At 33.3% G+C, this 15,214-nt stretch overlaps 1 protein-coding gene across 1 annotated transcript in view; it reads right to left on the minus strand.

The window, feature by feature from the left end:
• side-IV (sidestep IV transmembrane protein) overlaps positions 1-15,214 on the minus strand; it is a 298,443-nt gene that overhangs the window by 81,889 nt on the left and 201,340 nt on the right. The window contains exon 8 of the mRNA XM_085948535.1: positions 13,392-13,522. Within this exon, the coding sequence (XP_085804661.1) occupies positions 13,392-13,522 (131 nt within the window). The remainder of the gene's footprint in view (positions 1-13,391; positions 13,523-15,214) is intronic.

The raw sequence follows: 15,214 nt of genomic DNA on the forward strand, positions 1-15,214 counted from the left end.
TGAAATAAGTGTGGGTACGCTTCATTCGGTTAATATTTTTTTAATAGTTTTATTATTTTTGATCCACGACCGGAGTTACTAAGTGAAATGGATTAGATAAACTATCCATAGGTAGCCAGCGTCCCAAAACCGTTTACCTAAAATCCGAAGTGTTCCGACCGACGTTTTTCCAAAGGTTCCTCCCGGAGCCCGCTCATTTAAAGTGAAATTGTTTCAGCTTTACAGGTGTGCTGGATTTTTCTTTTTCAAACACACTCACTTTTCACGCGGGCAGCGGAAAACTATAGTTACAAACATCGAGTTTCGAGCGAGTAATGTTTGCCCAGAGAGCTTAAACTGTTCAAATATATAAACTAACCACATATTTACCTACAAAATTTAATAGCATGTTTCTAAAAACAACTAAGTATATTTTTATATATTTTTTCAGCCGGGGTCGATCCACTGCTGGATGAAGGCCTCCCTCAGCTCCCTCCACTCTTCTCGGTTCCTTGCTTTTCACTGCAACGTACTTCCACCAAACCTGACAAGTTCGTCAATCCAGCGGGTTTTGGGGCGCCCCTGTGGCCGCTTAGTGCCCCTCGGGTACCACTGAATGACTGTATTCGTCCAGCGGTTGTCCGTTCACCGTGCGATATGCCCAGCCCACCGCCATTTCATCGATTTGGTGACCTCTATCACATCTCTCTATTTTTATATAATTAGTAAATATTTGTCTTAGAAACTTCTTAAAACTATTTTTCTATCGTATCGGGTTCTAATGACTAAAATATGGAGTGTTAATCTCTTGCCATTCAGTGACACGTAGAGCTTATCAGTGGAAATGTTGGATCAGTCAAATTGATTTTCTCTTGTAAAGAAATTTGCAAGTGTAAACTAAACTAAATAAAACAATAGTTGTATTATATACAATTATACATAGTTATAATATTAACTATTAATAAACAACTTTATTTTGCTGGTGGCATTACGTATTATGTGATTGCAAATGCATTGTTATATCTATCTTAGATATATCGATATTTCTATTAAGTTTACAAAAGCAAGATCGTGGTCCCCCAAGGATTGGAAGCGTGGTGCAGCCAAACTTCAACGTGCAATAATAATGACATTGGGGTTGCCGTTTGGGAATCAGTACAGAGAACTTTGTATTAAGACGGTTTCATATTAATAATATATATATATAAAAAAAAACTAATAATCACAAGTGCAACTGAGGAAATTGAAATTAATAATTTAATATATATATTGATATAGCTATCTGAAGAAGTGGCTTTCACGCCGTGCATAGATTTACTGCTATTTATCGTGGCCATAACAAAAAGAATTACAAGATAAAAATAACTTTTTATATACAACGTTTTTAAATTTTCTGTTGAATTATATAAACTTGTCTTGGTTAGCTTAAGGGGGGACATGCTCAGCGTAGGTCAAAATGGAGCTATTATTCTAGTTTCAAAGCTTGATTCTGGACATTCCTCAAACGTTGTAGATAATCTATGTATACAATTTTGAAGCCTTATTATCTTTTATATTTATTTTAAACATTTGATGACTGCATTAAGTATTTTTATTACATAACATAGTATTCTTTTAAACCTCTCGCTCTAATGTTTTAGAATATAGTCGTATTTCAGTACATAAATGTGCAGTGGTGTTAAGATTTTTTACATTTATTAATTTTATATAAATGTGAAAATGTGTACCGCTTAAAAAAATAGATTTTTTTCGGTTAGGTACATGTTCAAACACGCGTGTTAATATATTCTTACTCTCTACTTCAGTTTTAGTTTGTCAATTTATGGCCTGATTTATGGATTATCTCCAACGTTTAAGGAATGTCCAGGATCATGCTTTTAAAATAGAATAAAAGCTCAATTTTGACCCACGCTGAGCACGTCCGCCCTTAAACGATCAAAAAAATTGTATTTGATAGAAATAATACTGAAATGTCATTTTGACACTCATATTGATTTCCATAGTAACACACGTATATATTAATAATTTAGTTGTTAGGACCCTAGCAAACAATAATAGTGGATTGGATTACGGATTTCTTCCGAAACAACTTTTCATACAAAACAGAATTAACTGAAAATGAATTTAATTCTACTTAAAAATGACTAAAAGTATTAAAAAATGCATTGGCATCGTGTTCTGACATATTCTAAAAGTTTCAAATGTCTAGCTACTCGGGAAATTAGTTTAAAATCGATTGCAAGATTTGTACCGGACAAATAAGAATACGACCTAATAAAAACGTTGTAAAATGCACGTGTATACACGTATTATCATGAAAGTTCAGAAGCTTCTAAATTTTCATGCAGTAGTTCGAACTGTGCATGCGCTAGAAGCGTAGCCAAGAAGATGTTTTCTCATAGTACGTGTACACAGTTATTATCGCGATAGTTTAATTTATACAATATTGGTGTCAGTAGATACATGTACGTGTACAGTCACTATTAATAAATGGAAATGTAAGTAGATTGCAGTAAAGGCATTTAAAGGTTACGCAGTTCATTTGGCTACGCAATCTTCGTGACTAGCTCAATGTTCACAGCGTGTGCGTTTTGATAGAACTGGATAACGTAATGCACTGCATTTTGATTGGTAGATTCAATATAAAATGATATAAGAGAAAAAGAAGCCACACTAGTCAGAATCACAAATGAACTACACAGTGATAAGAGATTTTGCACAGTACCGTTTCCGATAGAATTTGCTCGAGTTGACGAAGGGGAGGCGCAGGGAGCAGGACTTGCCGCTGGAAGCTTAATTAGTACTGTGGGTCAGACAGTCCAATTTCAGTATTTTGCCCATAGACAAATATACATCGCACGTGAGCACGCCTGCCACAGCGAGGAAAGAAATATAGCTACAATGATTTATTAACATTGTTAAAAATTATTTCTGCAAGCAATTTATGCAAAGTTCTTTATTTTAATTATTAATATAATTAATACTTTATATTTAATTTTGATGTTAATAGTAAAATATAATCCAAATAAACATTTATTTTTTATTTTTAATCAACCGCAGCACCCCCAAATATCTTATCCACGAGCCGCCACTGGCCACTCTGCATATTATATCCATTTTTAGTCTTTACTATACATTGTAATAAATGAATTAGGAATGTGGCGAAATGGGAATGGTACATCACATCCTCGCGTCACGCCGACTGCAGCGGCAGAATGTCCTAAGCCATTTGCAAAGTAGACGACGTCAAGTTGATTAGGTGGGGCAGAAGACACGAATCAAGAGTTGGACGACGTCCCAGATTAATTTGGCCGCCCCAATTTACAGACGCCGGCCGATGTAGTGGACTTTTGTTTATGTAAATATAAAAATGTATACAGTATTTTTATTGCTCATTGTGTATTTAGTCAGAGGTTAAAACACTCAGGTCTGCAGTGCAGATTTATTATTAAGTATGTTATATATTTCTAGGTTTGGGTCGAAATCCCAAAGGCCGGAATCCTGAAAGCCGAAATCCCAAATACTGAAATCCCGAATGGGCGAAATCCCGAAAGCCTATATCCCGAAAGCCGAAATCACGAATACCGAAATCCCGAACGCTGAAATCCCGAGTAAAGTAATGATGACCATGACTTGAACTATCCTTGTTAAGTATTCAATATGCCATCTTGCATATAAATTCGACGATGAGGCACGTGTCCTACCCACCAAAGTCGTCCAATCAACGTATTGAATGTATCTAATGCTCTATTTTTTGCGTCTTACATGCCATACCACGCAGTCGCGAAGGGTGGAGGTAGGGATGTTAAGATCCGACTTAAATAGTGTAAACTAAACTTTATCGGTCAAACGTATTTGTTTTCGTATTTCTTTCATATTTCGTATTTCTTATAAGTCAGAGATTTTTATTTATATCAAATATTATTGAGGTATGGTTCCAATATTGAATCTTGAGTCAAATCGCACCATTTGGACAAAGCCTAAGCTGACCGTCGGTCGAATCAACGTCGCGTACATCAAAAATTTATACGACGGAAGCGGATATTGAAATTGATTCGTTCATAGATATGGCGGAGAATTTTATACGCAGGTTTTCGAAAAGAAAAGTAACCCACTTGTATTTAAAATTCTGCAAATGTGCTTTTTTTTAGAAAATAGGTATGTACATAATGTCGTGAACAAACTCTATTTTTTTTTCATGTTAATCGTGATAAAACCTCTCCTATCCCACCAAACTGTCTCTTTAAATAAGTCCTTATCTCTCGGAAGACGTCTTAGTAAAAAAGGCGAGTTTCTTGGTAATAATTTAATCTTAATTGAGGCTTAATTAGGAAAGCTTATTGCTCCCGCAGGCCACGCAGCCCCGCGCTGAAAAAGCTATGGAAGAAACTTTAAGGAGAAAAAGGCTATTTTGTGAAAGCTCGGTTTAATCTATTGACCTATTCGCCGCGGATGAACCATCGCTAGTTATTAGCCGGGTTCATCAATATAAAGAACAAATTGGCTCGGTTAAAATGAAATTATTATTGCATTAAAGCTAAAATACCCAAAGTTTTATGCTAAACGGAGTATTAAAGATCGTTTTATCTTGTAAATTCAGAATAAGATACATCGGATTCTCTTTAATTTAAGGGAATTGTAATTTAATTATAAATAAACCGAGGCTTTAGTTGTTAAGTCAGTAACCTCAATTTTGTAATTTATTCCAGCATTTCTTACGTATATTTTTTTGGGTACTTAGCCACTTTTCAATCACGTCTTTATTAATTTATTTTCTTTTGAATTTAATTCATTCCCTTAGTTAAGTTGTCTTCATATAATAATTTCGTTATTTTATGTTTTACAAACATGATACAATTTGCCAACGACATTAAAAAATTGACTGCCGGTTTGCATAACTAGATGGATATATTATAGGCATGGCCCCCACAAGGGGGGGGGGGGGGGGGGGGGCTGACAGGGCTCTAGCCTGGGGGCCCGGCATGGCAGATCAATGATAAGCCAAGTGAGATAAACACACAGCACAAAACTGCACTAATAGTAACAAAAATGTCACCTGCGGCGCTGTTTCACCTTCAACACACTATCATATTATAATAATATGTTGTTGTGCGATGCAATTTTTGATTATTGTCGATATTCTACAAGTCTATAATTGTGCATAGCAACACAAAAGTGGGCGTATTCAAAATACAAAAAATCGTTAAAAAAACCCTTAATTTTACCTCGAACACCATTTGGAATATGCAACTGTAGATCGTCACACTGCCTTAAACCTTAGCGATAGGTAGGGGGCCCCGCCAAAGTTCCTAGCCAGGGGGCCATGATTATTGCTGTTGACACTAATAAATATATAATAATATATAACAAACAACACATACATACGATTACACACGTATTGTAAAAAATACACACAAAATATCAAAACTAGTGTCATGCTATCACGTGACGTCATGCTGTTCATATTTAAGCCTAACAGGCTCTCCAGTCAATACAACGATGTATTTTTTTGTAAAAATAGATAATATTATTCATTTCGGCGTGCCAGACCCGAAACCAAACAGATCATTATTTAAACGCCTGATTACCAGGATACCGTAAATTCGAATCACTGTTGGGCATGACTTTTCTTTAACATCGTAATATATAATAAAAATGTGAAATATAATACTTTTTGTTCAGTAAAATCCTGAGGTTAAAAAAAATAAATCATATCCGAGGACTTAACTGTAAATTTGGCTGAACTAGGACGTTTTTGCATTTATCTATATCTATGTACTACAGCCTATTTTACCTTCAACATGCACACTTCGCCATTGATAGATATATCTACTAATTTAAACCGAAACTGAGTTATTATACACACAACGCCTGTTTACATACAAATAAGAAATTCATGTGAGAACATAGTATTGTTGCATTTAACTTAATTAAGAAATTTAATTCAATACTACGTATTGATAAATTATATAACCTTTGTTTAATTATTGAAAATGTTATTATAATGTCAAAATAATAAAAATCCCCGTTGCATTGAAGCACTGTTTGTGGATTTTAAAATGGATCACTTCAGCTAGCTTCTGGTGCTTGATTTCTACGATGACGGTGCAGCATATAGGTGTGGATGGAGTAGAGGATCTCTCGAGGCGTTTGAAGGAGTCTCACAGGATTGCAGGGGAAGGGAGGAGGTACATCAGCGCTGTGTGCCAGTCGGGTAACTTTGCAGACGCAAGTCGCTCTTCAAATTGGTACCCGCTGGCTGAAATTTTGACGAGGTTCAGTCACAAACTGTGCAATACTGGCTGCATATTGCAATTAGGTCGTGTAAAGCTCATCTGAGCTTTCTCACATTTAGAAATTTGATTATTTTCATAAAAATTTTCTTTGATAATATTTATTACATTAATTTGCTATTCATTGAATAAAATTATGAATATTATTACATTATTAGCAAGTGCAAGTACGTTATAACTAAAAATTGGAGAGATCCAGACTTCAATCGAATCTATAATTTAAAATACAAAAGCCGCTTGCCAAAATTAATACTATTTGTTAAGCATGATCAAGATGACGTAACAATTACTAGGTAATTTCATAAAGTAGGTAACTCATTTAGTAAAGCACATTGACACGAATCCAGTGCATATGAGTTCGAGTTCCGTCGGGTATCGTATTTTTTTAAAAAGATTTTTTCTAGCAGGTATTTATCTAAGGTGTTTTCAAATTGTGTATGTCCCTATCTATCGTTTATCTTTTGTTTTCATCAATTATCGAAGAAATAATAAAATGTGAGAATATTCACTAATCAGGTACATATTTTAAAAAGCGACATAACATTCTGGTCATTAGCAAGTTAAATGATATAAGCATTTCGAGAATTATAGACGAGAATGATATATCTATTTCTGTGAATACACGGCATACAATGAAACGTAAAATTGTATGTCAACTAGCAAAGCGGCATGATGTTTATTTAATCTGCATCAACAGTTTCACTCATATGATTGTAATTATAATTACAAATAAAAAGCAAGACCTCTAAATTCTATGTTTACACTAAAAAAATAAAATATTCCAATAGATATTTGTTTTAACACGAAAAGGATGATATAAAGCCATTTTATATTATGTTTCAATCAAGTGGATGAAAAATTAATAATTAAAATTAAACCCTGGTGTATTTCAAAAAAAATACTAGGTACCTTCTTTTTAATTTTTTTTCGGTTAGGTACATGTTCAAACACGCGCGTTAACGTGATCTAACTCCCTACTTAATTTATCGTTTGTAAATTTATGGCTACAGCCGTATGTTGTAGCTTAACCACTGGGAAATGCCAATAGAAAAGGCGTATTTAAAAAAAATACTACCTCATTCGTAGGTCAATAATAATTATAAAGCAAACATTATTCGTAGGTATTCACATTTGAATGGTCAAAGACATAGCTTATAATCAGTATCTTTAGAATTATCTTAAAATGTGTAAATCTTGCCAATTTTTTGAATAATAAAATGACTAATTCTTGTCAAATTTGGGATCACAGAGATTATAAAATATAATTTTTTGTCGTAAATATTTCACTATATAATATTAACATCAATTTTACCAATGGTTTTATAAATGCGTTTAAAAGTAAATAAACCTAAAAAATCTAAACACCACTGCACATGGATTTACTGAAATATGACTATATTATAAAACATTAGATCGAGAGGTTTAAAAGATTACTATTTTATGTAATAAAAATACTTTCTGCAGCCACAAACGTTTAAAATAAATATAAAGGATAATAAGGCTTCAAAATTATATAAAGAGATTACCTACAACGTTTAAGGAATGTTCAGGCTAATGCTTTGAAAATACCATAAAATCTCCATTTTGACCCACGTGGCGCACGTGGGCCGTTAAGGTATGAAATTTAATGAAGAATAATGTATACATATTATGGATTTGTTTTAGGAATATGGCAAGTCAGTTTAATTGAGTCTTTTGAAAACAAATGAACTATATTACTGAAAGTTTACTGATGGATGTAAAATAAATATTATTCAAATTCCAATGTCTAACTCTCCCTCGCATATTCTTGGCAGATCAGACGAACAACAGTGCGAGCTCTCCAAACACTGTCCCCAGGGAGAAACAGGTCCCTCCGCCCACCGACTGCGAATGTTCTACGCTCCATCCACCCATCACGTGCATTGAGACGTCAGCTTATATGCATGCCAGCCGCATAAACACGAGCTATTACTATCCTTAGATATTGTTAGTACTAAAAGTTATTCACACTGGCTGCATTATAATATTAGATAGATACCTACTTTTCGGTAAGTGATTATATTCCTGAGTCGGTATTTAATTAAGTGGCAACATTCTTATTCAATTTAAGTATTTGAAAAAGAATTCTGTTCACAAGAGCACACACGTGGAATTTAAATTTATTTTTATTTGTCGCTTCTTCAAGATTTAATAATGTTGTGACTTATATAATTAAGAAGAAACAAATCTTATTGATACGGTCAAAAATACATTTTTTAAAACCTTGTCCCTTCATAGGGTGGAGGTTCTATTTACAGATTTTTATGAAAAATGCTCAAGTTTCAACTATCGCGTAAAGATTGTGGAATATTCTAAACTTTTTTGATCCATGCACACAATCTTGCAACTTACACAATAATACGTGTTTATACGTGCATTTTATTGTTATCACAACGATAATACGTATTAGTAATATATTAGTAACAGTGTATTATAGCGCCTGTACAGGTAGGTGTATGGACTTACTTGCAGCAATAGTGTGTATTTTAAACTATCGAGATAATAACTGTTTACACGTAAAAGTACTGATTGCCTCGTCAATATCTTTCTTCAAGTGTAAGCGAGACGCATTGTTGTCTATTTGTGTACTATTTGGCAGGTCGTGAAAATCGTCTAACCTCAAAATGAGTCTTTGCACGGTGTAGTTCATTTTTCACAGGCAGGTTCGCCACTATCGTTCTACTGCTCAGGCACAGATATCAAACAAATCCAACTGTCGCGTGAAAATTCAGAAGCTTCTGACCTTTTTTGATCTGAAGCTGTCAGTATATTAGTGATCAAATACCTATGTTTTTAATGTATCAAATTATTCGACCGCAATAATATATTCCCAGCAAATCATATTCCAGTAAACAACTTTTAGCTGGATCAGCATATTGATTGGCGATATTAAATACGGTATCGCAATGGAAAATCAGTCTAATAATTATTTCCCATAGTATCATAATATCTTATGACTGTAATAATAAATAAAATTTCACAAGCTACTTGATTTAAACCGCTGACTCGTTCAATATAATTATGTACAAGAAAATAATGTTTATACATTACTTTTGATTGTATAAACAATGAATAATGATTTATCGAAATGTCACTCGAATCTAAGTACCTGGCTCGTAACTATCTCAGTAGATATTATATACTGTCATTGTATTTATACTATTGACCGATCGTTATGCTGAAAATAAAACTCGCTCCTGCTACATCTTCGACTTTTTCATCATCATCCTTAAACCCACACATCGAACACCACAGTGGTGACACCAACAGTAGGGACCTAACAGATCCACGAAAATTGCAAGTTATACGATAATACGTGTTTATACGTGGATGTTATTGTTGTGGCCGCGATAATATTACGTACTGTCAGCAGTAAATATATGCACGTGTAAACGGTGTATTAGGCTCATTCTTTATCGTCCAGTCGATTTGGTCTAGAGTTTTGAGTTTTACTTGGATGGAAAAAGCAATATAAATACTTCTTCATTCATTGACTATTTTATCCAGAAAGAATTAGGAAACGTTTGAATTTTACACCATAATATGTAATTATAGATCAAGACGTTATTAAGTAGTTTAATTAAAATTTTTAATATTATAATAATAACAAAGTATTATTGTGGACGTAACAAATCAAAATTCAGGACGTTCACAACATGAGATTTACATTATAACAAATATTACTCTCATAAGAGAGAATAAAATTAATAATAATAATAAAAAAACATTAACAATTTTATACAATAAAATAAATTTCAAAAACAAAATGCAAAGTAGGTACATCATTGAAACTATCTATGTCTTTAGAGAGCACATTTACTAATCTTGCACCCATCGCTAACGGTGCCTGATAGGCTTGACTTATTAAATTCTTTAGGACGCCAGGATTAGAAACTATTCCTCGTGATAGCAGGCAAAAATGTTTCAAGAGCAGAAGTGACCTATGAGATTCAAGAGAGTGAAAAGTGAGCATGCCTTGTAGAAAGGCAGTCGGAAAGTAATCGTTTGACGAATTATCGAAAGGAAAATAGTTATATGTCTTAAAATAAAGACACAGAAGAAAATTCTTTTGGACGCGCTCTAAAATAAGCTTGTAGGAAACTTTATAAGGAGTCCAGATAATAGACCTATATTCAAGAATACTACGCACTGGCGAGACGTAGAGAGTTTTATTAATTAAGTTTGTCAAAAAATTAAAAATCACTTTGCTTCTAGTATTATCTATCATTAAAGATTTAATTATATACCTAGATATTTTACAAAAGAAATGTGTTAAATTTATTGCATATTGTGTATTATTTGCTTAAAAATATTACTACATAATATCGTCTCTGCTCTGGCAGAACACACTAACTGGAGAATACTAGTTTTGAGGAACTGCCTTACCCTACTGGTTGTGGTATAACAGACTACTTATCTCAAGTGTGATAAAATATGGGACAAACTACACGTGTTAAAAAATATGTTTTTTCAATTTTTGCGTACATCATCTCTGTCATGGCAGAACACACTAACTGGAGAATACTAGTTTTGAGTAATATGACTTTGAAGTTGTTAAAATATTTGAAATGGTCTACCATGTGAGTTTATTAAGTACTCGTAAAAAGGATGACTTTGAAATAAAGACTGTTTATTTATTAAGAAGGTTTTCAGACGGTAAAGTTTGAAATAAGGAACATTTTGGTATAACTAACTCAATATGTCATTTTTTAGAATTAGTGTCTTCTGCCAGAAAATTGACGATATGACTAATCTTAACTTTTGGAAATTTGGAGATAACTATGTTCCCAATTAGCTAATATTCATTAATTTTAAATAATGTATTTTTAAAACATGCCTACGTATCATTTATTACACTAATACTATTTAGAACCACAATCTAAAAATAAAACTAAAGTGTTGTATATGTATGGCATTTTAATGGGAAACATGTGTAAGGGATTAATATTAAATTATTCCCAACATAGAAATTCCGCGCTAATTGTGATGTAGATGCATACATTCTAATACGATATAATGTTGGCTAATATAGCGAAGCCAAGGGTCGCTGAGTGGCGCTTTATTATTTATGGGGTAAATTGACCCACGTTTAGCTAACACAACCACTAAATTTAGATAACAATTTATTGTTACACCGCCAGATGGAAAATGCGCATTAGTTAAGATGTCTTTATCATCATCATCTTTGGCTTCACGGTCTAATGCGGGCAAATCAACCATGGTCAGATAGCCTACATAATTGGACATAATCTATGTGACATTCGCCAATTCTTATGTAACCAGATTCGTTTAAGAGGGGACATGCTCAGCGTAGGTCAAAATAGAGCTGAACCGTTTTAAAAAAAATATTTTTTTTTCGGTTAGGTACATGTTCAAACACGCGCGTTAACATGATCTTACTCCCTACTTCATTTATTGTTTATCAATTTATGTGCTACGGCCGTATGTTGAAGCTTAACCACTGGGGAATGCCAATAGAAATGGCGTATATCAAAAAAATACTACCTTATTCTTAGGTCAATAATTATTATAAAGCAAACATTATTCATAGAATGTTTACCACATTTGAATGTTCAAAGACATAGCTTATAATCATTATCTTTAGAATTATCTTTAAATCTGTAAATCTTGCCCATTTTCTGAATAATAAAATGCTTTATTCTTGTCAAATTTGGAATCACAGAGATTATCAATATAATTCTTTATCGTAAATATTTCACTATAATAATGTCTACATAAATTTTACTAATGGTTTTATAAATGCTTTTAAAAATTAATAAAAAATATTAAAAAATCTTAACGCCACTGCACATGGATGTACTGAAATATGACTATATTCTAAAACATTAGAGCGAGAGGTTTAAAAGAATACTATTATATATAATAAAAATACTTTATGCAGTCAACAACTATTTAAAATAAATATAAAGGATAATAAGGCTTCTAAATTATATAAATAGATTATCTATAACGTTTAAGGAATTTCCAGGATCATGCTTTGAAATTAGCATAAAAGCTCCATTTTGACTTACGCTGAGCATGTGGACCGTTAATGAATGCTTTTATTTTTCACATAATGTGACAGGTGACTTCCCTAGATAAAATGCCGCCCCATTTTTTACACAGTATTTTTATCATTCGTTATATATAATACTACGAGGAAATGTGTTGTATGGATAAATAATGTATCATACATTACTGACAAAATATCACACTGTAATTACTCGCAAATCTGCACGTGTCATTTCTGGTCACCAAGGACGTCGAAGGCCAACGGAAGTAAACTAGATATCGCAAACCCGACAAAACAAGGGAGCTGAATTTTTTAATGGAAAGATATTTTCGTTATTACTAAGTTTAGGTAACTATTTCTATATATTCCAAATGATGCTCCTCGATTTGCCGCCCTTCGAGTAACTGCCATCCCAAACGATGCTCAATCTGCCTATCCCCACGGGATGTCACTGAATGTGACCACCTTATACGATTATTGATGTAATAGGTGGACACCAAGGAAACAAAGAAATAAGGGAAGAGAACTATAGGAAGTATAATTCTCAAGTATGGAGAAATATGGGATACACTTAAATACGTGTATTTATTTTAGTATGTTATTTTCAATAGTCACATCTGTATTATAGTATGCATTAATGCACGTTAACGAAATGCGAATTAAATATTTGAAGTAATATTTGAGGACACTCAAATTTATTGCTTTTTTGACCTAAACGTCATTGTAAGTAATAAACCAAAACTGCCTTCAAAGCCTTAGTCTTTGGCGACTGGCATATATCTTATTTATTTGTTATGCGAATAATTAATGTAACCTTGGAAATAATCCGATCACTAAAATGAAATTATAGATAATGCGTGAATGTCTCAGTATTATGTCTTTTAATTAAGATAAACTGATACATAATCATAAGAATATCTGAAGTACCAAAGAAAATGAAGGATAGGCTATTATACTAAATAATGTATTAGTAGATCTGCGAAGTTCATATGAATTGACTATGGACATTAGAGATTAAATTCTGCGACAATCGTATACATACACCTGCAAACAATACATTGCAATGGAAATAAAAAATCGCTTACATTATGAAACCACGCCAGTCTGTAAGCTTTCGGGTTGGCTCGGACATTGCACTCGAAGTAGACATCGTCTCCTTCCTTGATGTCATCAGCTATCAAATTGGAGCCCATTTTCAACGTCACCACTGGCATATCTGAAAAAAGAAAATTGGGATAGAAAACTTTTAATATATAAGTGAAGACGTTTTTTTTTACTATTCTTATTCTTTTTTTAACACTGCAACAGCTCATGCACTCCAATAACAGTAGTGTAGTGAAACAGTATTGCAGTAATATAAGTGAAACGATCATAGATACCCAGGCTTTGAGATAATCACAAACATGCATTGTGATCTCACTCGGAATCGAACCCTGAGCCCCCTGATGAAAGGTCAGCGCCTTATGCACTAAAATTTAGTAGACTCAGCGGTCCCCAACCTTTTAGACCTCGTGGGCCACTAAAATGAAAATCTTGAATTCCGCGGACCGCTACCACGTTTTTTTCCACACTTGTTAAAAATTCGATATGTCAATATAATGATAAAATAATGAGAAACTATTAACTTATTAACACAGATATTCAATACGAATAATGCGAAAAAAACATTTTTAATTTTATTTTATTAAAAAAGAATCAATATAATAAATTATTAAATTAATATGTATTCTACGTCGACGTAGACGTGCATAAAAGATTAATTACACGTAACAGAAAGATAATCAGTGTGACCTTTGTTGCTGCTTGTTTAGAACAAGCTGTTGGATTCTTGGTTCCACGTTACTGCAACACGGAGAACCGTTTGTATTTCAAGCCGACTGCGGTACTTGGTTTTAATTGCTGCTAACTGTTGAGAATGTCTTCTCACACAAATAGTAGTATGTAGTTGTAAATAGAATCAAAATTTTTACTCTCCGGACGACCAAAGTTCTCTCACGGACCACCGGTTGGGGACCGTTGCACTAAACCACGCGGCGAAGATCATAATGGCATAATTATTATGTTTTACAAAATCTACAGATTATTCGGCCTAGCTCCCAAATATACCGGGGGCTTGTAAGGTTCCTTTTTACTTAACCACCAGTAGTAAGCAGTACCACTGTCAGGTTTGGATACCTTCTTCAGAAATTGTTACAAATGTGCGATGAACCGGCATTGGGTATTAAAAGTATAGTCACGTTACTAGGTTTTTTGATGTTGATTTTTCTGAATAATAATCTTCAGATTGTGATAAATATGCATCTTTTAAAAAATGGGGTTTATCTGAGGAAGCGTCAGAATTTAAATGATCCACACTAAAATGTGCAGGTAGCAGTGGCGAAGGGTGACTTTTGGAAAGAGGTAGGCTGTGGAGATCTGATAAAAAGAACACACTTGTCAGCTATACTTACGAGAAATAAGAAGATAATACGATATTACTACTAATGAATAGGTACACTCTAATGACAACGACACACTAATTTAATGAAACTTAAAAAACTCACTGACGACATAAAATTAGGTGATCAGTTTAAATTAAGTACGTATTTTTTCAAAACATTTATACATGTCAAAAATCATTAAGTACATAAAATTTCTTTTTATTTTTAAAAACAGTCTATATTTATTAATATTCGATTAAACACCATAAAAATTATTTTTTAAATTATCTAATTATTAATTATTTAGTTTTAGGCTCTGCGATCGGAGCTTACATTAGTTCATACAATTCGATAGACTGGGCGTGGCTACGTGACCGAAAGTTTATATGAAAAAAATTGAGAATTATTTGAAACATAATCCGACCTTTATTTACGTCAAGACAGATGGCGCGCTATGGTATATTTTTTAAAACCTTTGCAGATTGTCT

Source organism: Rhyacophila brunnea, unplaced genomic scaffold, assembly GCF_057557595.1.
Source record: "Rhyacophila brunnea isolate RB1 unplaced genomic scaffold, BYU_Rbru_1.0 scaffold_20, whole genome shotgun sequence".
Classification (NCBI taxonomy): Eukaryota; Metazoa; Arthropoda; class Insecta; order Trichoptera; family Rhyacophilidae; genus Rhyacophila; species Rhyacophila brunnea.